The sequence below is a fragment of the Oncorhynchus mykiss genome, chromosome 5 (genome assembly GCF_013265735.2).
Source record: "Oncorhynchus mykiss isolate Arlee chromosome 5, USDA_OmykA_1.1, whole genome shotgun sequence".
NCBI classification, from domain to species: Eukaryota; Metazoa; Chordata; class Actinopteri; order Salmoniformes; family Salmonidae; genus Oncorhynchus; species Oncorhynchus mykiss.
Genome location: NC_048569.1, coordinates 97,515,681 through 97,541,928, shown reverse-complemented (window position 1 = coordinate 97,541,928; position 26,248 = coordinate 97,515,681). Strand labels below are relative to the sequence as shown.

General features: G+C 44.7%; 1 protein-coding gene across 2 annotated transcripts in view; it reads right to left on the bottom strand.

Moving 5' to 3' along the window:
* LOC110510444 (lipoma-preferred partner homolog) overlaps positions 1 to 26,248 on the bottom strand; it is a 278,396-nt gene that overhangs the window by 26,664 nt on the left and 225,484 nt on the right. For both annotated transcript variants that reach the window (XM_036978955.1, XM_036978956.1), the window contains 4 exons: positions 20,114 to 20,374; positions 19,183 to 19,269; positions 18,686 to 18,905; positions 18,228 to 18,415 (listed from right to left, as the gene is read on the bottom strand). In XM_036978955.1, coding sequence (XP_036834850.1) covers positions 18,228 to 18,415; positions 18,686 to 18,905; positions 19,183 to 19,269; positions 20,114 to 20,374 — 756 coding nt within the window. The remainder of the gene's footprint in view (positions 1 to 18,227; positions 18,416 to 18,685; positions 18,906 to 19,182; positions 19,270 to 20,113; positions 20,375 to 26,248) is intronic.

Here is a 26,248-nt window from a genome sequence, read left to right as displayed (position 1 = left end):
TGCCTGTTCAGGGGCAGAACGACAGATTTGTACCTTGTCAGCTCGGGGGTTTGAACTCACAACCTTCCGGTTACTAGTCCAACGCTCTAACCACTAGGCTACCCTGCCGCCCCAATTACAGGCCTCTCTCATCTTTTTAAGTGGGAGAACTTGCACAATTGGTGGCTGACTAAATACTTTTTTGCCCCACTGTATATCCACTACTCTGCATCAGTTGGGATGCAGGTGATAATGCTTATTGCTAATCATTTACCAATATGTTGTTGTCAAGAGGTGAACATTTCTGGAGTCAGCATTATTTTGGAATAGAATGTCCTTTTAAAAAGACACCCGTATCAAGCTACTACATAAAAACATTATTATTATTAAATATATATATATATATTGAGAAAACACTGGATCTCTGTAACACTGTAATAAAATCCTCATAAGGTGTCTGAGGTGCAATGTATTAAAATAAAACAAATGATGATTAACTGGTGAGCGAAATAAAAATATAAATAAAAATATAAATATTTTACAATTATAATAAATCCTAATTTTTGGATTGAACCAATCTATCTATACATGGTCTAAAATGTGGATTTTATTTACACCAACAGATGAACATTGATTAAGTCTCTGATAAGTAGATTTTATCAGCGCAGTACGGCTATGGGGAAGGTTATGGAAATGTCATGACATGGGGTCAACCAGATTGGGCCATGATAAAGACGAAGTTGACAGATTTAGCTTTCCCACTAATCTGGTTTTTATATCGTTTCTGTGTTATGTTTACGTCATTAAGGGCGTGGAAGCATTGGTAGCAGGAAAATAAACAGAAAAACAGATTAGACTAAAAGGGTGGAAACGGTTTAATAACGCTGGGTTGGGGCGAGGGACGAGAGCAGGGATGATCAGAAACTATTTAATAACGCTGGGTTGGATCGAGGGACGAGTGCAGGGTAGATGATAAACTGTTTAATAACGCTGGGTTGGGGCGAGGGACGAGAGCAGGGATGATCAGAAACTGTTTAATAATGCTGGGTTGGGGCGAGGGACGAGTGCAGGGTAGATCATAAACTGTTTAATAAGGCTAGGTTAGGGCGAGGGACGAGAGCAGGGAAGATCAGAAACTGTTTAATAAGGCTAGGTTAGAGTGAGGGACGAGTGCAGGGAAGATCATAAACTGTTTAATAATGCTAGGTTGGGGCGAGGGACGAGAGCAGGGTAGATCAGAAACGGTTTAATAACGCTGGGTTGGGGCGAGGGACGAGAGCAGGGAAGATCAGAAACTGTTTAATAACGCTAGGTTGGGGCGAGGGACGAGAGCAGGGAAGATCAGAAACGGTTTAATAACGCTGGGTTGGGGCGAGGGACGAGAGCAGGGAAGATCAAGCTGAAGATTGGTCACCGCTAAGTCACTCACTGTCTTTTGGTTTTATGTCCTAGTTGGAGCTCTGTGTGTGTGTGTGTGTGTGTGTGTGTGTGTGTGTCAGCTATACTGTATCAGTCTAGTAACTTGTTTCTATTTGCTTAATTTAAACACACCACAACATTTTGGGGGACTAAACAATTTATATAATTTAAATGATTATTTATTATTATTTTGTAGTCTTTTATATTTTTATTTATTTATTTCCTTGTCTTTTTATTTTATTTTAATGCCATCGACAGCCGTTACAAATAACCATCCCACAATAGGGAAGTGGTCCTCCAGAACACCCTCTTCAGCCCAAGCAAACAGGAAATACAACTGGTATAAACACAGCTAAACAAACAAAATAACCAATCAGGAGCACCATTCCTTCATGGAGGAAACCATGCCTCTCTCCGTGTGATATGTGGTCCCATTGACCAGTAATATAGTGTATAACCATTGACCAGTAATATAGGGTATAACCATTGACCAGTAATATAGGGTATAACCATTGACCAGTAATATAGGGTATAACCATTGACCAGTAATATAGGGTATAACCATTGACCAGTAATATAGGGTATAACCATTGACCAGTAATATAGTGTATAACCATTGACCATTAATATAGTGTATAACCATTGACCAGTAATATAGGGTATAACCATTGACCAGTAATATAGGGTATAACCATTGACCAGTAATATAGGGTATAACCATTGACCAGTAATATAGGGTATAACCATTGACCAGTAATATAGGGTATAACCATTGACCAGTAATATAGGGTATAACCATTGACCAGTAATATAGGGTATAACCATTGACCAGTAATATAGTGTATAACCATTGACCAGTAATATAGGGTATAACCATTGACCAGTAATATAGTGTATAACCATTGACCAGTAATATAGGGTATAACCATTGACCAGTAATATAGGGTATAACCATTGACCAGTAATATAGGGTATAACCATTGACCAGTAATATAGGGTATAACCATTGACCAGTAATATAGGGTATAACCATTGACCAGTAATATAGGGTATAACCATTGACCAGTAATATAGGGTATAACCATTGACCAGTAATATAGGGTATAACCATTGACCAGTAATATAGGGTATAACCATTGACCAGTAATATAGTGTATAACCATTGACCAGTAATATAGGGTATAACCATTGACCAGTAATATAGGGTATAACCATTGACCAGTAATATAGGGTATAACCATTGACCAGTAATATAGGGTATAACCATTGACCAGTAATATCTTAACAACAGCTTTATTTTGCAGTAAACCCTTCTAGTGAGTAATAGTATTTGACAGAGATTTTTGAAAAAAATCTAATACTAACATCTTTTTTTATATATATATTTTTTATGAAAATGTTCCCCAGCAGAATCAAGACATTGTATATCGTATTGCATCTGTCCCTTAAGTCAACCAATATAAAACACAAGTTTGCAACTATGGGGCAATACCAGAAGACACATAACAAATCGTCCACGTCCACAACCACACAAAAAAAAAAAACAGCACGAATCTTCATATTTGTATAATCTTGCTCGAGTGAAATAAATGTTTACACTATATTCAACAGACGCATTCCTATTGTGAATGTGGTTTTATAAATCAAACCGACAACCTGTTTCCAAGAGAGGGATGGACGTATGAAACATCTGTTCCCAGAAAGAGTGGAATTTGTGTGGGATGGCAACCAGTGAGTTGTTTTCTAAATGAAAATGATACAGTGGGGCAAAAAAGTATTTAGTCAGCCACCAATTGTGCACGTTCTCCCACTTAAAAAGATGAGAGACGCCTGTAATTTTCATCATAGGTACACTTCAACTATGACAGACAAAATTAGGAAAAATAATCCACAAAATCACATTGTAGGATTTTTTTATGAATTTATTTGCCAATTATGGTGGAAAATAAGTATTTGGTCAATAACAAAAGCTTATCTCAATACTTTGTTATATACCCTTTGTTGGCAATGACAGAGGTCAAACATTTTGTGTAAGTCTTCACAAGGTTTTCACACACTATTGCTGGTATTTTGGCCCATTCCTCCATGCAGATCTCCTCTAAAGCAGTGATGTTTTGGGGCTGTTGCTGGGCAACACGTACTTTCAACTCCCTCCAAAGATTTTCTGGCTAGGCCACTCCAGGACCTTGAAATGCTTCTTACGAAGCCACTCCTTCGTTGCCCGGGCGGTGTGTTTGGGATTATTGTCATGCTGAAAGACCCAGCCACGTTTCATCTTCAATGCCCTTGCTGATGGAAGGAGGTTTTCAATTAAAATCTCACGATACATGGCTCCATTCATTCTTTCCTTTACACGGATCAGTCGTCCTGGTCCCTTTGCAGAAAAACAGTCCCAAACCATGATGTTTCCACCCCCATGCTTCACAGTAGGTATGGTGTTCTTTGGATGCAACTCAGCATTCTTTGTCCTCCAAACACGACAAGTTGAGTTTTTACCAAAAAGTTATACTTTGGTTTCATCTGACCATATGACTTTCTCCCAATCTTCTTCTGGATCATCCAAATGCTCTCTAGCAAACTTCAGACGGGCCTGGACATGTACTGGCTTAAGCAGGGGGACACGTCTGGCACTGCAGAATTTGAGTCCCTGGCGGCGTAGTGTGTTACTGATGGTAGGCTTTGTTACTTTGGTCCCAGCTTTTGACCCCACGGGGTGAGATCTTGCTTGGAGCCCCAGATCGAGGGAGATTATCAATGGTCTTGTATGTCTTCCATTTCCTAATAATTGCTCCCACAGTGAATTTCTTCAAACCAAGCTGCTTACCTATTGCAGATTCAGTATTCCCAGCCTGGTGCAGGTCTACAATTTTGTTTCTGGTGTCCTTTGACAGCTCTTTGGTCTTGGCCATAGTGTAGTTTGGAGTGTGAATGTTTGAGGTTGTGGACAGGTGTCTTTTATACTGATAACAAGTTCAAACAGGTGCCATTAATACAGGTAACGAGTGGAGGACAGAGGAGCCTCTTAAATAAGAAGTTACAGGTCTGTGAGAGCCAGAAATCTTGCTTGTTTATAGGTGAACAAATACTTATTTTCCATAATTGGCAAATAAATTCATAAAAAATCCTACAATGTGATTTTCTGGATTTTTTTTCTCATTTTGTCTGTCATAGTTGAAGTGCACCTATGATGAAAATTACAGGCGTCTCTCATCTTTTTAAGTGGGAGAACTTGCACAATTGGTGGCTGACTAAATACTTGTTTGCCCCACTGTAGGTCTTCGTGGATTATATCTCTAGTTAATCATCTGTTGATATTTCATATATTTTATTTTCCTTGTTCTTCCATTATGTAACTGTCGGTAACTCTAATTTGTACATATGTTCCCATACATTGTGTACAGTTTCAAAAACAATACAATTCCCGTTACTGTCAATTATTTAATAAAAAAAAATCTCCTTTCCCCCCCAAATTTTTAAAAATGTATTTATATGAATTCAACCATATGATTAGGCTCTGATTTAATTTTTTTCTTTCTGTGGGATAATATTGAAAATGCAATCAAGTTCTTATTCCCTTCGAAGAAAGATACGTCCATTAAGAAATCCAGCAAAGACTTCACTTGTATGAAAGGAAATATTTTGGAATTAATAAATACAGTTGAAGTCAGAGGTTTACATACACCTTTAGCCAAATACATTTAAACTCAGTTTGTCCACAATTCCTGACATTTAATCCTAGTAAAAAGTCCCTGTTTTAGGTCAGTTAGGATCACCACTTTATTTTAGGAATAATAGTAGAGAGAATGATTTATTTCAGCTTTTATTTCTTTCATCACATTCCCAGTGGCTAGGAAGTTTACACACACTCAATTAGTATTTGGTAGCATTGCCTTTAAATTGTTTAACTTGGGTCAAACGTTTCTGGTAGCCTTCCACAAGCTTCCCACAAGAAGTTGGGTGAATTTTGGCCCATTCCTCCTGACAGGGCTGGTGTAACTGAGTCAGGTTTGTAGACCACTGTAACGGTTTTCTTCTATCTCCTCCTCTGATGAAGAGGTAGAACAAGGATCGGACCAAAATGCAGCATGTAGATTGCGATCCATGTTTTAATGACCAAACGTAAAACACGAATCAATGCAAACACTACAAAAATAAAGAACGTGATGAACGTAACGAAAACCTAAAACAGCCTAACTGGTGAAAAACACATAGACAGGAACAATCACCCACAAACACACAGTGAAACCCAGGCTACCTAAATATGGTTCCCAATCAGAGACAATGACAAACACCTGCCTCTGATTGAGAACCATATCAGGCCGAACATAGAACTAGACAAACTAGACATGTAACATAGAATGCCCACTCAGATCACACCCTGACCAATCAAAACATAGAAAATACAAAGTAAACTATGGTCAGGGCGTGACAGTACCCCCCCCCCCAAGGTGCGGACTCCGGCCGCAAAACCTGAACCTATAGGGGAGGGTCTGGGTGGGCATCTGTCCGCGGTGGCGGCTCTGGCGCTGGACGTGGACCCCACTCCATGACAGTTTTAATCCCCCTCCTAAACGTCCCTAAATAGGTTACCCACCACAATGATAACATGGGACAGAGGGACAGCTCGGGACAGAGGTAACTCGGGACAGATGGGTAGCTCAGCACTGAGAGGAAGCTCAGCACTGAGAAGAAGCTCAGCACTGAGAGGAAGCCCAGGCAGGTAGTAGAAACTACCAGAACCTGGCTGGCTGGCGGTTTCAGCAGATCCTGGTCGACTGGCGGATCTGGGAGAATCTGGTCGACTGGCAGATCTGGGAGAATCTGGTCGACTGGCAGATCTGGGAGAGTCTGGACGACTGGCAGATCTGGAAGAGTCTGGACGACTGGCAGATCTGGAAGAGTCTGGTCGACTGGCAGATCTGGAAGAGTCTGGTCGACTGGCAGATCTGGAAGAGTCTGGTCGACTGGCAGATCTGGAAGAGTCTGGTCGACTGGCAGATCTGGAAGAGTCTGGTCGACTGGCAGATCTGGAAGAGTCTGGACGACTGGCAGATCTGGAAGAGTCTGGACGACTGGCAGATCTGGAAGAGTCTGGACGACTGGCAGATCTGGAAGAGTCTGGACGACGGGCAGATCTGGAAGAGTCTGGACGACTGGCAGATCTGGAAGAGACTGGTCGACACAGACTGGCTGCTCTGGCTGCTCCTTGCTGACTGGCAGCTCTGGCTGCTCCATACTGGCAGACTGCTCTGGCTGCTCCATGCTGACTGGCAGCTCTGGCTGCTCCATGCTGACTGGCGGCCCTGGCTGCTCTGGCTGCTCCATGCTGACTGGCGGCCCTGGCTGCTCTGGCTGCTCCATGCTGACTGGCGGCCCTGGCTGCTCTGGCTGCTCCATGCTGACTGGCGGCCCTGGCTGCTCCATGCTGACTGGCGGCCCTGGCTGCTCCATGCTGACTGGCGGCCCTGGCTGCTCCATGCTGACTGGCGGCCCTGGCTGCTCCATGCTATCTGGCAGCTCTGGCGGCTCCTTGCAGACTGGCAGCTCTGGCGGCTCCTTGCAGACTGGCAGCTTTGGCGGCATCCTGCAGACAGGCAGCTCTGGCGGCTCCTTGCAGACTGGCAGCTCCTTGCAGACTGGCAGCTCTATGCAGACTGGCAGCTCCTTGCAGACTGGCAGCTCCTTGCTAACTGGCAGCTCTATGCTAACTGGCAGCTCTATGCTAACTGGCAGCTCTATGCTAACTGGCAGCTCTATGCTAACTGGCAGCTCTATGCTAACTGGCAGTTCTGAACAGGCGGGAGACTCCGACAGCGCTGAAGAGGAGGGAGGCTCTGGCAGCACTGGACAGGCGAGGCGCACTGTAGGCCTGATGCGTGGTGCTGGCACTGGTGGTACTGGGCCGAGGACACGCACAGGAAGCCTGGTGCGGGGAGCTGCTACCGGACGGCTGGGGTGTGGAGGTGGTACTGGAAAAACCGGACCGTGCAGGTGCACTGGAGCTCTTGAGCACCGAGCCTGCCCAACCTTACCTGGTTGAATGCTCACGGTCGCCCTGCCAGTGCGGCGAGGTGGAATAGCCCGCACTGGGCTATGCAGGCGAACCGGAGACACCGAGCGCAAGGCTGGTGCCATGTAAGCCGGCCCAAGGAGACGCACTGGGGACCAGCTGCGTAGAGCCGGCTTCATGGCATTAGGCTCGACGCTCAATCTAGCCCGGCCGACACGCGGAGCTGGAATATACCGCACCGGGCTATGCACCCGCACTGGAGACACCGTGCGCACCACTGCATAACACGGTGCCTGTCCGGTCTCTCTAGCCCCCCGGTAAGCACAGGGAGTCTGCCCAGGGCTCCTACCTGGCGTAGCCATACTCCCTGTTAGCCCCCCCCCAAGAAATTTTTGGGGCTGCCTCTCAGGCTTCCATCCGCTACGTCGTGCTGCCTCCTCATATCTGCGCCTCTCAGCTTTCGCCGCCTCCAGTTCTTCCTTGGGGCGGCGATATTCTCCAGGCTGAGCCCAGGGTCCTTTACCGTCCAGTTCTTCCTCCCATGTCCATTTCTCCAGGTGGTGCAGCCTCTCCCACTGCAGCTGCTCCTGCTGCTGCTGCCTCTGTTCCTTCTCCTGCTGCACCTTGGTGCGGCTACACTCCCCTGGTTTAGCCCAGGGTCCTCTCCCGTCGAGGATTTCCTCCCATGTCCAGAAATCCTTACTATATATCTCCTCTTTTCGCTGCTGTTGCTGCCTGTTGACACGCTGCTTGGTCCGTTGGTGGTGGGTGATTCTGTAACGGTTTTCTTCTATCTCCTCCTCTGATGAAGAGGTAGAACAAGGATCGGACCAAAATGCAGCATGTAGATTGCGATCCATGTTTTAATGACCAAACGTAAAACACGAATCAATGCAAACACTACAAAAAATAAAGAACGTGATGAACGTAACGAAAACCTAAAACAGCCTAACTGGTGAAAAACACAGACAGGAACAATCACCCACAAACACACAGTGAAACCCAGGCTACCTAAATATGGTTCCCAATCAGAGACAATGACAAACACCTGCCTCTGATTGAGAACCATATCAGGCCGAACATAGAACTAGACAAACTAGACATGTAACATAGAATGCCCACTCAGATCACACCCTGACCAATCAAAACATAGAAAATACAAAGTAAACTATGGTCAGGGCGTGACAACCACCTTGCTCACACACACTTTTTTCCGTTCTACCCGCACATTTTCTATAGGATTGAGGTCAGGGCTTTGTGATGGCCCCTCCAATACCTTGACTTTGCTGTCCTTAAGTCATTTTGCCACAACTTTGGAAGTATGCTTGGGGTCGTTGTCCATTTGGAAGACCCATTTGCAACCAAGCTTTAACTTCTTGTCTTGAGATGTTGCTTCAATATATCCACATAATTTTTGTACCTCATGATGCCATCTATTTTGTGAAGTGCACCAGTCCCTCCTGCAGCAAAGCACCCCCACAACACGATGCTGCCACCCCCGTGCTTCACGGTTGGGATGGTGTTCTCTGGCTTACAAGCCTCCCCCTTTTTCCTCCAAACATAACGATAGTCATTGTGGCCAAACAGTTCTATTTTTGCTTCATGAGACCAGAGGACATTTCTCCGAAAAGTATGATCTTTGTCCCAATGTGCAGTTGCAAACCGTAGTCTGACATTTTTATGGCGGTTTTGGAGCAGTCTCTTCTTCCTTGCTGAGTGACCTTTCAGATTATGTCGATATAGGACTCGTTGTACTGTGGATATAGATACTTTTGTACCTGTTTCCTCCAGCATCTTCACAAGGTCCTTTGCTGTTGTTCTGGGATTGATTTGCACATCTCGCACCAAAGTGCGTTCATCTCTAGAAGACAGAACGCGTCTCCTTCCTGAGAGGTATGACGGCTGCGTGGTTCCATGGTGTTTATACTTGCGTACTATTGTTTGTAGAGATGTGGCGTCTAAAGAACTAGTCTAAAGAAGGTCCGTTTTATTGCTTCTTTAATCAGAACAGTTTACAGCTGTTTTAACATAAACACAAAAGGTTTTTTCTAATGATCTTTTAAATTGATAAACGTGGATTAGCTAACACAACATGCCATTGGAACACATGAGTGATGGTTGCTGATCATGGGTCTAATAATGGGTCTCTAATGGGCCTATTCCATTAACAAAAATTTAAAAAATAAAACATTGTCCGTTTGCAGCTACAATCGTCATTTACAACATGAACAATGTCTCCACTGTATTTCTGAACAATTTTATGTTATTTTAATGGACAAAAAAATGTGTTTTTCCTTTCAAAAACAAGGACATTTCTAAGTGACCCCAAAATGTTGAACGGTAATGTGGCTCCATGGTGTTTATACTTGCATATATATATATATATAGATATATATATATATATATATATATATATATAGATAGATAGATAGATAGATAGATAGATAGATAGATAGATAGATAGATAGATAGATAGATAGATAGATAGATAGATAGATAGATAGATAGATAGATAGATAGATTATCAAGAGGGACAATATCGTAGTGATATTTTCTTTTCTATAAATCTATTAAACTGAACATTTGGTATTCATGATGCACCACACTGGGAGAACCCGAGCAGTCCTCTAAAGCAATATGTAGAGTTTCGTTTTGAATCAAAATGTATTCTTTTTTTACATTTTTTTTTTAAAGATGCTTGTTTTGAACATAATTTAATTCATAAAGAAAGAAACATGTAAAGCATAAAGATGCTTGCTGTGGTATCTAATTTGTATTTAGTAAAATACAGTCCTTGATGAGTAATGCCCAAAGGCTAGGCCTGGCTGTTCTGGTGGAGCTGTTTGTATTTGTGGAAGTAGCATAAAATCCTTGAATTAATGGAAACTCAAGGGGGCCTAGTACTTTCCAGAGATTGTCGACAGCTGTGTGTTTGAAGTGTGTGAAGTGTGTGAGGTGTGAGTGTGGGTGTGTGTGTGTGTGAGGTGTGTGTGAGGTGTGTGTGTGTGTGTGTGTGTGTGTGTGTGTGTGTGTGTGTGTGTGTGAAGTGTGTGCGTGTGTGAAGTGTGTGTGTGTGAGGTGTGTGTGTATGTGTGCGTGCGTGTGCGTGTGAGTGTGAGTGTGAGCGTGAGCGTGTGTGTTTGTGTGTGTGTGTGTGTGTCTTGAGACTACAATAACTGTGTCTGAGGTAGAACTATTCTGAGTGACGATAAGGTCAAATCTCAAATAACACTCTATTTCCTACGTGCACTTGACCAGAGCCCTATGGAACGTACTGTAGGAAACAGAGTGCTGTTTGATATACAGTCTAACTGATCCTTACAGCTGTGGTCTAGTAACACTGGACTAATCTGGACCACATCAGTCCAGCTGCTGTAAAGGTTACTAATCTGGACCACATCAGTCCAGCTGTTGTAAAGGTTACTAATCTGGACCACATCAATCCAGCTGCTGTAAAGGTTACTAATCTGCATCGCATCAGTCCAGCTGCTGTAAAGGTTACTAATCTAGACCACATCAGTCCAGCTGCTGTAAAGGTTACTAATCTGGACCACATCAATCCAGCTGCTGTAAAGGTTACTAATCTAGACCACATCAATCCAGCTGCTGTAAAGGTTACTAATCTGCATCGCATCAGTCCAGCTGCTGTAAAGGTTACTAATCTAGACCACATCAGTCCAGCTGCTGTAAAGGTTACTAATCTGGACCACATCAATCCAGCTGCTGTAAAGGTTACTAATCTGCATCGCATCAGTCCAGCTGCTGTAAAGGTTACTAATCTAGACCACATCAGTCCAGCTGCTGTAAAGGTTACTAATCTGGACCACATCAATCCAGCTGCTGTAAAGGTTACTAATCTAGACCACATCACACCAGCTGCTGTAAAGGTTACTAATCTAGACCACATCACAACAGCTGCTGTAAAGGTTACTAATCTAGACCACATCACACCAGCTGCTGTAAAAGTTACTAAATTGGACCACATCAGTCCAGCTGCTGTAAAGGTTAGGTTACTAATCTAGACCACATCACACCAGCTGATGTAAAGGTGACTAATCTGGACCACATCACACCAGCTGCTGTAAAGGTTACTAATCTAGACCACATCACACCAGATGCTGTAAAGGTTACTAATCTGGACCACATCAGTCCAGCTGCTGTAAAGGTTACTAATCTGGACCACATCAGTCCAGCTGCTGTAAAAGTTACTAATCTGGACCACATCAGTCCAGCTGCTGTAAAGGTTACTAATCTAGACCACATCAGTCCAGCTGCTGTAAAGGTTACTAATCTAGACCACATCACACCAGCTGCTGTAAAGGTTACTAATCTGGACCACATCAGTCCAGCTGCTGTAAAGGTTACTAATCTGGACCACATCAGTCCAGCTGCTGTAAAAGTTACTAATCTGGACCACATCAGTCCAGATGCTGTAAAGGTTACTAATCTGGACCACATCAATCCAACTGCTGTAAAGGTTACTAATCTGCATTACATCAGTCCAGCTGATGTAAAGGTTACTAATCTAGACCACATCAGTCCAGCTGCTGTAAAGGTTAGGTTACTAATCTGGACCACATCAGTCCAGCTGCTGTAAAAGTTACTAATCTAGACCACATCACACCAGCTGCTGTAAAGGTTACTAATCTAGACCACATCACACCAGCTGCTGTAAAGGTTACTAATCTGGACCACATCACACCAGCTGCTGTAAAGGTTACTAATCTAGACCACATCACACCAGATGCTGTAAAGGTTACTAATCTGGACCACATCAGTCCAGCTGCTGTAAAGGTTACTAATCTGGACCACATCAGTCCAGCTGCTGTAAAAGTTACTAATCTGGACCACATCAGTCCAGCTGCTGTAAAGGTTACTAATCTAGACCACATCAGTCCAGCTGCTCTAAAGGTTACTAATCTAGACCACATCACACCAGCTGCTGTAAAGGTTACTAATCTGGACCACATCAGTCCAGCTGCTGTAAAGGTTACTAATCTGGACCACATCAGTCCAGCTGCTGTAAAAGTTACTAATCTGGACCACATCAGTCCAGCTGCTGTAAAGGTTACTAATCTGGACCACATCAATCCAACTGCTGTGAAGGTTACTAATCTGCATCACATCAGTCCAGCTGCTGTAAAGGTTACTAATCTAGACCACATCAGTCCAGCTGCTGTAAAGGTTAGGTTACTAATCTGGACCACATCAGTCCAGCAGCTGTAAAAGTTACTAATCTAGACCACATCAGTCCAGCTGCTGTAAAGGTTACTAATCTGCATCACATCAGTCAGCGGCTGTAAAGGTTACTAATCTGGACCACATCAGTCCAGCTGCTATAAAGGTTACTAATCTGGACCACATCAGTCCAGCTGCTGTAAAGGTTACTAATCTGGACCACATCAGTCCAGCTGCTGTAAAGGTTACTAATCTAGACCACATCAATCCAGCTGCTGTAAAGGTTACTAATCTGCATCACATCAGTCCAGCTGCTGTAAAGGTTACTAATCTGGACCACATCAGTCCAGCTGCTGTAAAGGTTACTAATCTGGACCACATCAGTCCAGCTGCTGTAAAGGTTACTAATCTGGACCACATCAGTCCAGCTGCTGCAAAGGTTACTAATCTAGACCACATCACACCAGCTGCTGTAAAGGTTACTAATCTGGACCACATCACACCAGCTGCTGTAAAGGTTACTAATCTAGACCACATCACACCAGCTGCTGTAAAGGTTACTAATCTGGACCACATCACACCAGCTGCTGTAAAGGTTACTAATCTAGACCACATCAGTCCAGCTGCTGTAAAGGATACTAATCTGGACCACATCACACCAGCTGCTGTAAATCTATAGTGTCACTAATGTGGATGGATGAATATTAAAGATGATTTTATCTATCAATTTTAATTTTGTTGCATTTGTTTGATACGGCAGGGATGTCCTTGCCCCATCAAACTCTAGTGACTCATGTGGCGGGCTGGGCGCAGTGCACGCTGACACATCGGTGCGGCTGGCTTCCAGGGTTAAGCTGGCGTTGTGTCAAGAAGCATAGCGACTTGGTTGGGTTGTGTTTCGGAGAGCACACGGGTCTCGACCTTGGCCTCTCCCGAGTTCGTTCGGGAGTTGCAGCGATGGGACAGGACTGTAACTACCAATTGGATACCACAAAATTGGGGAGAGAAAAAAAACCCCGAAAAACTACAAAAGCAGTGAAACACAAACTAGGCTGTCACAAAGGGCGCCCTAGTCCCTTTGAGTGAGCAGAAAGTGTTCCTGTGGACAACGGCCTGTGAAGAGGAATTTCAGAGACTCAAACCTTCCTGGTGGAGACTGATCGTGGCGGTCTGAGCTCCTGCAGATGAAAGACACTAATGAACCATACCACCAGGTGGTACTTGGCTCTTCAGCCTTACAAGTTAGACACCAGACATCTCCAACATAGTGGCAGATGGTTAGACACCAGACACATCCAACATAGTGGCAGATGGTTAGACACCAGACACCTCCAGCATAGTGGCAGATGGTTAGACACCAGACACCTCCAACATAGTGGCAGATGGTTAGACACCAAACACCTCCAACCTTTGTGGCAGATGGTTAGACATAGGCCAGACACCTCCAACATAGTGACAGATGGTTAGACACCAGACACCTCCAGCATAGTGGCAGATGGTTAGACACCAGACACCTCCAACATAGTGGCAGATGGTTAGACACCAGACACCTCCAACCTTTGTGGCAGATGGTTAGACATAGGCCAGACACCTCCAACATAGTGGCAGATGGTTAGACACCAAACACCTCCAACATAGTGGCAGATGGTTAGACACCAAACACCTCCAACCTTTGTGGCAGATGGTTAGACATAGGCCAGACACCTCCAACATAGTGGCAGATGGTTAGACACCAGACACCTCCAACATAGTGACAGATGGTTAGACACCAGACATCTCCAACATAGTGGCAGATGGTTAGACACCAGACACATCCAACATAGTGGCAGATGGTTAGACACCAGACACCTCCAACATAGTGGCAGATGGTTAGACACCAGACACATCCAACATAGTGGCAGATGGTTAGACACCAGACACATCCAACATAGTGGCAGATGGTTAGACACCAAACACCTCCAACATAGTGGCAGATGGTTAGACACCAAACACCTCCAACCTTTGTGGCAGATGGTTAGACATAGGCCAGACACCTCCAACATAGTGGCAGATGGTTAGACACCAGACACCTCCAACATAGTGACAGATGGTTAGACACCAGACACCTCCAACACAGTGGCAGATGGTTAGACACCAGACACCTCCAACATAGTGGCAGATGGTTAGACACCAGACACCTCCAGCATAGTGGCAGATGGTTAGACACCAGACACCTCCAACATAGTGGCAGATGGTTAGACACCAGACACCTCCAACCTTTGTGGCAGATGGTTAGACACCAGACACCTCCAACATAGTGGCAGATGGTTAGACACCAGACACCTCCAACATAGTGGCAGATGGTTAGACACCAGACACCTCCAACATAGTGGCAGATGGTTAGACACCAGACACCTCCAACATAGTGGCAGATGGTTAGACACCAGACACCTCCAACCTTTGTGGCAGATGGTTAGACATAGGCCAGACACCTCCAACATAGTGGCAGATGGTTAAACAACAGACACCTCCAACATAGCGACAGATTATTTATCTCGTTACCCAGGCTCCAAGATGGCTGACGGGGAGGGGAATGTGAAGGGAGGGGCCTTGGCAGGGTTTCTCTGGGAGAGCGGAGTATGACAGAGTGGAAGTCTGTGTGTGTTTACCCTGTATTATAATGACTTCATCATTACACCCTGATCTGTTACTCTGCACAAGTTGTATGAACGACAGGATGTGATGTCATTTTTGTTGTACTGTCCCTGTTGTTCTCCCTACCTCTGATCCCAGGTGATGAGCAGCACCTGACAGAGGGGAAAGTGATACAGTGCCTTGCGAAAGTATTCGGCCTCCTTGAACTTTGCGACCTTTTGCCACATTTCAGGCTTCAAACATAAAAATATAAAACTGTATTTTTTGTGAAGAATCAACAACAAGTGGGACACAATCATGAAGTGGAACGACATTTATTGGATATTTCAAACTTTTTTAACAAATCAAAAACTGAAAGATTGGGCGTGCAAAATTATTCAGCCCCCTTAAGTTAATACTTTGTAGCGCCACCTTTTGCTGCGATTACAGCTGTAAGTCGCTTGGGGTATGTCTCTATCAGTTTTGCACATCGAGAGACTGAAATGTTTTCCCATTCCTCCTTGCAAAACAGCTCGAGCTAAGTGAGGTTGGATGGAGAGCATTTGTGAACAGCAGTTTTCAGTTCCTTCCACAGATTCTCGATTGGATTCAGGTCTGGACGTTGACTTGGCCATTCTAACACCTGGATATGTTTATTTTTGAACCATTCCATTGTAGATTTTGCTTTATGTTTTGGATCATTGTCTTGTTGGAAGACAAATCTCCATCCCAGTCTCAGGTCTTTTGCAGACTCCATCAGGTTTTCTTCCAGAATGGTCCTGTATTTGGCTCCATCCATCTTCCCATCAATTTTAACCATCTTCCCTGTCCCTGCTGAAGAAAAGCAGGCCCAAACCATGATGCTGCCACCACCGTGTTTGACAGTGGGGATGGTGGGTTCAGCTGTGTTGCTTTTACGTCAAACATAACGTTTTGCATTGTTGCCAAAAAGTTCAATTTTGGTTTCATCTGACCAGAGCACCTTCTTCCACATGTTTGGTGTGTCTCCCAGGTGGCTTGTGGCAAACTTTAAATGACACTTTTTATGGATATCTTTAAGAAATGGCTTTCTTCTTGCCACTCTTCCATAAAGGCCAGATTTGTGCAATATACGACTGATTGTTGTCCTATGGACAGAGTCTCCCACCTCAGCTGTAGATCTCTGCAGTTCATCCAGAGTGATCATTGGCCTCTTGGCTGCATCTCTGATCAGTCTTCTCCTTGTATGAGCTGAAAGTTTAGAGGGACGGCCAGGTCTTGGTAGATTTGCAGTGGTCTGACACTCCTTCCATTTCAATATTATCGCTTGCACAGTGCTCCTTGGGATGTTTAAAGCTTGGGAAATATTTTTGTATCCAAATCCGGCTTTAAACTTCTTCACAACAGTATCTCGGACCTGCCTGGTGTGTTCCTTGTTCTTCATGATGCTCTCTGCGCTTTTAACGGACCTCTGAGACTATCACAGTGCAGGTGCATTTATACGGAGACTTGATTACACACAGGTGGATTGTATTTATCATCATTAGTCATTTAGGTCAACATTGGATCATTCAGAGATCCTCACTGAACTTCTGGAGAGAGTTTGCTGCACTGAAAGTAAAGGGGCTGAATAATTTTGCACGCCCAATTTTTCAGTTTTTGATGTGTTAAAAAAGTTTGAAATATCCAATAAATGTCGTTCCACTTCATGATTGTGTCCCACTTGTTGTTGATTCTTCACAAAAAAATACAGTTTTATATCTTTATGTTTGAAGCCTGAAATGTGGCAAAAGGTCGCAAAGTTCAAGGGGGGCGAATACTTTTGCAAGGCACTGTATATTTGGATGCTATGGGGTGGGGGTTCAGGTCTCCTGGGGTACGGACCTGGGAAAACATGAATGAAGGTGTGTCTGTGAGGAGGCCTTACCGCTGTAACGTGTATGTGTTACTCTCAACCCGGGGGCCATGTATCTGTAATAAATATCACTCAGCCGTGTATCTGTAATAAATATCACTCAGCCGTGTATCTGTAATAAATATCACTCAGCCGTGTATCTGTAATAAATATAATAAATATCACTCAGCCGTGTATCTGTAATAAATATCACTCAGCCGTGTATCTGTAATAAATATCACTCAGCCGTGTATCTGTAATAAATATCACTCAGCCGTGTATCTGTAATAAATATCACTCAGCCGTGTATCTGTAATAAATATCACGCAGCCCTGTATCTGTAATAAATATCACTCAGCCATGTATCTGTAATAAATATCACTCAGCCATGTATCTGTAATAAATATCACTCAGCCATGTATCTGTAATAAATATCACTCAGCCATGTATCTGTAAGAAATATCACTCAGAAGTGTATCTGTAATAAATATCACTCAGCCATGTATCTGTAAGAAATATCACTCAGCCATGTATCTGTAATAAATATCACTCAGCAGTGTATCTGTAAGAAATATCACTCAGCCGTGTATCTGTAATAAATATCACTCAGCCATGTATCTGTAATAAATATCACTCAGCCATGTATCTGTAATAAATATCACTCAGCCATGTATCTGTAATAAATATCACTCAGCCGTGTATCTGTAATAAATATCACTCAGCCATGTATCTGTAATAAATATCACTCAGCCATGTATCTGTAATAAATATCACTCAGCAGTGTATCTGTAAGAAATATCACTCAGCCGTGTATCTGTAATAAATATCACTCAGCCATGTATCTGTAATAAATATCACTCAGCCATGTATCTGTAATAAATATCACTCAGCCATGTATCTGTAATAAATATCACTCAGCCGTGTATCTGTAATAAATATCACTCTGCCGTGTATCTGTAATAAATATCACTCAGCCGTGTATCTGTAATAAACTTAACTCAACTTAACACTCAACTTTGGCCTCAGTCATGGCCCTGCGATAGGCACAGATATTTTTTTTCTTCCCGAAATCACTGTCTACCAGCTCCGCTGGCCAGTACCCAATATCCTGAATGTCCATCCCAGGGTATAAAAGCCACAAGGCTCAGTTCTTACCTTCGGTGGGGCGAGGTGTACAGGAGGCGCCAGGCTGGCAGGAGGGTCTGTGATGTAGGTCTTCTTAGGGACAGGTTGTGGGAAGCCCTGCTGGGTAGGAGCAGCAGTATAGCTAGGCTGGGGTCTCCAGGTGTTTCCTGGTTCTCCCCCGTACCCTCCTGGTCCAGGGTAGGCCTGTTCTGGGTACCCTATCAGAAACGCCATGTACATGTTCAAAATGTGTTGAGAAAAACAGTAATTACACTAATAACACATTACATTTTAGCACAAACTTAATTGTAACAATAAAAATGGATTCTACTTCGTTTTCACAAACACCAGAAAAACTTTTTTGGTGCATTTTACTAGTTTCTAAATACATTTAAAATGTATTGGAAACAATTTTAGAAAACATGGTAGAAGTGCAAATGGACAGTGTGTGTTAATGTTGAATGTGAAAAGTCTGGTAGATTTGACACCTTGTGGTGCAGAGCCTGGCTGAGGGGCGGAGCCTGGCTGAGGGGCGAAGCCTGGCAGAGAGGCGAAGCCTGGCTGAGGGGCGAAGCCTGGCTGAGGGGCGGAGCCTGGCTGAGGGGCGGAGCCTGGCTGAGGGGCGGAGCCTGGCTGAGGGGCGGAGCCTGGCTGAGGGGGCCCGTAGGCCGAGTCAGGGCCTCGAGGCTGAGCAGACATGTACTGGACCTGTGAAGAGATGTGATAAATGATTAATAACACTCTGAGCTCTGAGCTCTAACACATCTCCTTCCTCATCGAAGACCAGGGTTCAATCCCTTCCTCTCTTCCTACTTTGTCTCCTACTTTGTCTCCTACTTTGTCTCCTCCCATTCCTCCCAGATCTCCCGATCTGTTTTCTAGCTGTCTATAATAAAGCATAAACATCAACAAACACGAACAAGGAATGGATTTCCTTGTTTTTAACGTAAAAAGAAGAACAACACCAACAAGGCGTGTACTGGACCTGGGCTGGGCTCCGGATCGGCTGCTGGGCAAACTGCTGGGGGGGTCCTGGGGACTGGTGCCGGGCGGCGGGTTGGGCAGACCTCACCTGGGGGGAAGAAGATGATGTCAGTGGTCACAGAGACACTGGGTCTGTCTCAAATAGCAACCTATTCCACATAGTGCTCTGGACGGACGGACGGACGGACGGACGGACGGACAGACAGACAGACAGACAGACAGACAGACAGACAGACAGACAGACAGACAGACAGACAGACAGACAGACAGGTTGAAGGAAATTATCAGCTGCAGCGTCCCTTGGAGCAGTTTAATTGGTTAAAGCGATACTTGGGGATTTTGGCAGATACCCATAGACTTCCAGTCATTGTGCTAATGCTAGCAGATACCCATAGACTTCCAGTCATTGTGCTAATGCTAGCAGATACCCATAGACTTCCAGTCATTGTGCTAACGCTAGCAGATACCCATAGACTTCCAGTCATTGTGCTAATGCTAGCAGATACCCATAGACTTCCAGTCATAGTGCTAACGCTAGCAGATACCCATAGACTTCCAGTCATTGTGCTAACGCTAGCAGACACCTATAGACTTCCAGTCATTGTGCTAACGCTAGCAGATACCCATAGACTTCCAGTCATTGTGCTAACGCTAGCAGACACCTATAGACTTCCAGTCATTGTGCTAACGCTAGCAGATACGCATAGACTCTCAGTCATTGCGCTAACGCTAGTTAGCATAGGCTCGAGAAACTACCTCTAGATTCCTTCATACTGGACAAAAGACATAGAAAATGGTATCCACAAGTTCATCTGACTCTGGGGAAGAAGATAAAGGACATCATTGTCAAAATCCTGATGTATCCCTTTCAGTGCAGTTCCTTTCCCAAGGGCACAACAACAGGATATGGGTACCAGCCAGGATTTGTGTACCTGTACATTGAAGGTAGGCTGGCTGGGGGTGGAGGCTGTGGCGTAGGTGGCTGGGACTGGCTGTGGCACCGTATGGAACTGAGGCCTGGCCACTGGGGAGGCAGAGGAGGGGGAGTGCTCCGCCTGGGAACGGGGCAGTGTTCCACCTGGGGCCCCGGACTTCTTAGTGGCCGTCAGAGGAGGCTGAGTCGGGATGACCATACGCTTGTAGCCGGTGACCGGAGCATTGGGACTGGTCACAGACGGAAGAGTTTCAGAGTTCTGTAAAACAGAACGATAATATTAGAGTTTTGAATCCTCTGCAGAACTCAAGAGTCTCTGTTTATCCACCAACAAATACAGATTAAAAAAAATTACAACATCACTGTCTTGTCTGTCTTCAGTCACAAATGAAGTTCCTGCAAGGAAAAATTTAAGTTATTCTTCCTATCTAATCAAATCTTTTGATCTTAAGAACTCAGAGAGCACAGATTATTTAGCTTTTACGTACTGAAGACGTGTTCTGCATATAGCAGTGATGTGATGAAGCTCTGTTAAAAGGCTAGGGAGGAGCAGCATCTGGCAGCACTAAAATACACTATGACTCAGTCAACTGCGCTGCCTGCTTCCTTCATATGCATCTCCAGATTATCTAGGAATGTGTCTCAAATTGCTCCCTATTTCTTATGGAGTGCACTACTATAGACCAGGGTCCATAGGGGTAGTGCACTACTATAGACCAGGGTCCATAGGGGTAGTGTACTACTATAGACCAGGGTCCATAGGGGTAGTGCACTACTTTAGACCAGGGTCCATAGGGGTAGTGTACTACTATAGACCAGGGTCCATAGGGGTAGTGTACTACTATAGACCAGGGTAGTGTACTACTATAGACCAGGGTAGTGCACTACTATAGACCAGGGTCCATAGGGGTAGTGCACTACTATAGACCAAGGTCCATAGGGGTAGTGTACTACTATAGACCAGGGTCCATAGGGGTAGTGCACTACTATAGACCAGGGTCCATAGGGGTAGTGTACTACTATAGACCAGGGTAGTGTACTACTATAGACCAGGGTAGTGCACTACTATAGACCAGGGTCCATAGGGGTAGTGTACTACTATAGACCAGGGTAGTACACTACTATAGACCAGGGTCCATAGGGTAGTGCACTACTATAGACCAGTGTCCATAGGGGTAGTGCACTACTATAGACCAGGGTCCATAGGGGTAGTGTACTACTATAGACCAGGGTAGTGCACTACTATAGACCAGGGTCCATAGGGGTAGTGCACTACTATAGACCAGGGTCCATAGGGGTTGTGCACTACTATAGACCAAGGTCCATAGGGGTAGTGTACTACTATAGACCAGGGTCCATAGGGGTAGTGCACTACTATAGACCAGGGTCCATAGGGGTAGTGTACTACTATAGACCAGGGCAGTGCACTACTATAGACCAGGGTAGTGTACTACTATAGACCAGGGTAGTGCACTACTACAGACCAGGGCCCATAGGGTTAGAGTAGTACTATAGACCAGGGTAGTGCACTGCTTTAGACCAGGGCCCATAGGGTAGTGCACTACTTTAACCCTTAAACTAGGGTTAATACTGTCCTGGTCCTATCCCTCCATCCCTCCATCCATAAACCAGAGTTAATACTGTCCTGATCCCATCCCTCCATCCATAAACCAGGGTTAATACTGTCCTGGTCCCATCCCTCCATCCATGAACCAGGGTTAATACTGTCCTGGTCCCATCCCTCCATCTATAAACCAGGGTAAATACTGTCCTGGTCCTATCCCTCCATCCATAAACCAGGGTTAATACTGTCCTGGTCCTATCCCTCCATCCCTCCATCCATAAACCAGGGTTAATACTGTCCTGGTCCTATCCCTCCATCCCTCCACCCATAAACCAGGGTTAATACTGTCCTGGTACCATCCCTCCATCCATAAACCAGGGTTAATACTGTCCTGGTCCCATCCCTCCATCCATCCATCCATAAACCAGGGTTAATACAGTCCTGGTCCCATCCCTCCATCCATAAACCAGGGTTAATACTGTCCTGATCCCATCCCTCCATCCCTCCAGTCATAAACCAGGGTTAATACTGTCCTGGTCCCATCCCTCCATCCATAAACCAGGGTTAATACTGTCCTGGTCCCATCCCTCCATCCCTCCATCCATAAACCAGGGTTAATACTGTCCTGGTCCCATCCATCCATCCATAAACCAGGGTTAATACTGTCCTGGTCCCATCCCTCCATCCATAAACCAGGGTTAATACTGTCCTGGTCCCATCCCTCCATCCGCCATCCATAAACCAGGGTTAATACTGTCCTGGTCCCATCCCTCCATCCCTCCATCCATAAACCAGGGCTAATACAGTCCTGGTCCCATCCCTCCATCCATAAACCAGGGTTAATACTGTCCTGGTCCCATCCCTCCATCCCTCCATCCATAAACCAGGGTTAATACTGTCCTGGTCCCATCCCTCCATCCATAAACCAGGGTTAATACTGTCCTGGTCCCATCCCTCCATCCATAAACCAGGGTTAATACTGTACTGGTCCCATCCCTCCATCCATAAACCAGGGTTAATACTGTCCTGGTCCCATCCCTCCATCCATAAACCAGGGTTAATACTATCCTGGTCCCATCCCTCCATCCATAAACCAGGGTTAATACTGTCCTGGTCCCATCCCTCCATCCATCCATCCATAAACCAGGGTTAATACAGTCCTGGTCCCATCCCTCCATCCATAAACCAGGGTTAATACTGTCCTGATCCCATCCCTCCATCCCTCCATCCATAAACCAGGGTTAATACTGTCCTGGTCCCATCCCTCCATCCATAAACCAGGGTTAATACTATCCTGGTCCCATCCATCCATCCATAAACCAGGGTTAATACTATCCTGGTCCCATCCCTCCATCCCTAAACCAGGGTTAATACTGTCCTGATCCCATCCCTCCATCCCTCCATCCATAAACCAGGGTTAATACTGTCCTGGTCCCATCCCTCCATCCATAAACCAGGGTTAATACTGTCCTGGTCCCATCCATCCATCCATAAACCAGGGTTAATATTGTCCTGGTCCCATCCCTCCATCCATAAACCAGGGTTAATACTGTCCTGGTTCCATCCCTCCATCCATAAACCAGGGTTAATACTGTCCTGGTCCCATCCCTCCATCCCTTCATCTATAAACCAGGGTTAATACTGTCCTGGCATCATCCCTCCATCCCTCCATCCATAAACCAGGGTTAATACTGTCCTGGTCCCATCCCTCCATCCCTCCATCCATAAACCAGGGTTAATACTGTCCTGATCCCATCCCTCCATCCATAAACCAGGGTTAATACTGTCCTGGTCCTATCCCTCCATCCCTCCACCCATAAACCAGGGTTAATACTGTCCTGGTCCCATCCCTCCATCCATTAACCAGGGTTAATACTGTCCTGGTCCCATCCCTCCCTCCCTCCATCCATAAACCAGGGTTAATACTGTCCTGGTCCTATCCCTCCATCCATAAACCAGGGTTAATACTGTCCTGATCCCATCCCTCCATCCATAAACCAGGGTTAATACTGTCCTGGTCCTATCCCTCCATCCATAAACCAGGGTTAATACTGTCCTGGTCCCATCCCTCCATCCATAAACCAGGGTTAATACTGTCCTGGTCCTATCCCTCCATCCATAAACCAGGGTTAATACTGTCCTGATCCCATCCCTCCATCCATAAACCAGGGTTAATACTGTCCTTGTCCCATCCCTCCATCCCTCCATCCATAAACCAGGGTTAATACTGTCCTGGTCCCATCCCTCCATCCATAAACCAGGGTTAATAATGTCCTGGTCCCATAAATTCAACACACCAATTAGGATCTGGCTAAAAATACTTAAATCAGTCATAGAGCCCATTGCGTTTATGGTTGTGAGGTCTGGGGTCCGCTCACCAACCAAGATTTCACAAAATAGGACAAACACCAAATTGAGATTGCGGGATTCTGCAAAAATAAACTCTTTGTACAACGTAGAAAACCAAATAATGCATGCAGAGCAGAATTAGGCCGATACCCGCGAATTATCAAAATCCAGAAAAGAGCCATTAATAAATTCTACAACCACCTAAACGAAAGCGATTCCCAAACCTTCCATAACAAAACCATCACCTACAGAGAGATGAACCTGGAGAAGAGGTAAGCAAGCTGGTCCTGGGGCTCTGTTCACAAATACAAACACACCCCACAGAGCCCCAGGACAGAAACACAATTAGACCCAACCAAATAATGAGAAAACAAAAAGAAAATTACTTGACACATTGGAAAGAATTAACAAAAAAACAGAGCGAAGTAGAATTCTATTTGGCCCTAAACAGAGAGTACACAGCGGCAGAATACCTGACCACTGTGACTGACCCAACCTTAAGGAAAGCTTTGACTATGTAAGGCTATGTGCACACTGCCCACAAAATGAGGTGGAAACTGAGCTGCACTTCCTAACCTCAGATTACACAGATCGAAAAATAATTCAAAAATAAAATCCAATTTTGATAAACTCCCATATCTACTGGGTGAAATTCCACAGTGTGCCATCACAGCAGCAAGATTTGTGACCTGTTGCCACAAGAAAATGGCAACCAGTGAAGAACAAACACCATTGTAAATACAACCCATATTTATGCTTATTTATTTTATCTTGTGTCCTTTACCATTTGTACATTGTTACAACACTGTGTAAATATACATATAATATGACATTTGTAATGTCTTTATTGTTTTGAAACTTCTGTATGTGTAATGTTTACTGCTAATTTGGATTGTTTATATTATCTACCTCACTTGCTTTGGCAATGTTAACACATGTTTCCCATGCCAATAAAGCCCCTTGAATTGAATTGAATTGAGAGAGAGGGAGAGAGGATAGAGGGAGAGAGAGAGAGAGAGTTGGGAGAGAGGATAGAGTAGAGATAGAGATAGGGAGAGCGAGAGAGAGAGTTGGGAGAGAGAATAGAGAAGAGAGAGAGTTGGGAGAAAGGATAGAGAAGAAAGAGAGAGTTGGGAGAGAGGATAGAGAGAGGATAGAGGAGAGAGAGAGGATAGAGGAGAGAGAGGGGAGAGAGGGAGAGAGAGGATAGAGGAGAGAGAGGGGAGAGAGAGAGGGAGGGGAGAGAGAGATATATATATATAGAGAGAGAGAGACAGAGAGAGAGAGAGTTGGGAGGAAGGATAGAGGAGAGAGAGGGAGAGAGAGAGAGGATAGAGGAGAGAGAGGGGATAGAGGAGAGAGAGAGAGAGAGAGAGAGAGAGAGAGAGAGAGAGAGAGAGAGAGAGAGTTGGGATAGAGGATAGAGGAGAGAGAGAGAGAGAGGGGGTATAGGGGAGAGAGAGAGAGAGAGAGAGAGAGAGAGAGAGAGAGAGAGTTGGGAGAGAGTTGGGATCAGTCATAGAGCCCATTGCCCTTTGCGGTTGTGAGGTATGGGGTCCGCTCACCAACCAAGACAAACACAAAATTGAGACTCTGCATGCAGAGATTGCGGGATTCTGCAAAAATATCCTCCATGTACAACGTAGAACACCAAATAATGCATGCAGAGCAGAATTAGACCGATACCCACTAATTATCAAAATCCAGAAAAGAGCCGTAAAATTTTACAACCACCTAAAAGGTAGCGATTCACAAACCTTCCATAACAAAGCCATCACCTACAGAGAGATGAATCTGGAGAAGAGTCCCCTAAGCAAGCTGGTCCTGGAGCTCTGTTCACAAACACAAACACACCCTACAGAGCCCCAGGACAACAGCACAATTAGACCCAACCAAATCATGAGAAAACAAACAGATAATTACTTGACACATTGGAAAGAATTAACAAAAAAACAGAGCAAACTATAATGTTATTTGGCCCTAAACAGAGAGTACACAGCGGCAGAATACCTGACCACTGTGACTGACCCAAAATTAAGGAAAGCTTTCACTATGTACAGACTCAGTGAGCATAGCCTTGCTATTGAGAAATTCCGCCGTAGGCAGACATGGCTCTCAAGAGAAGACAGAGTATGTGCCCACTGCCCACAAAATGAGGTGGAAACTGAGCTGCACTTCCTAACCTCCTGCCCAATGTATGACCATATTAGAGAGACATAT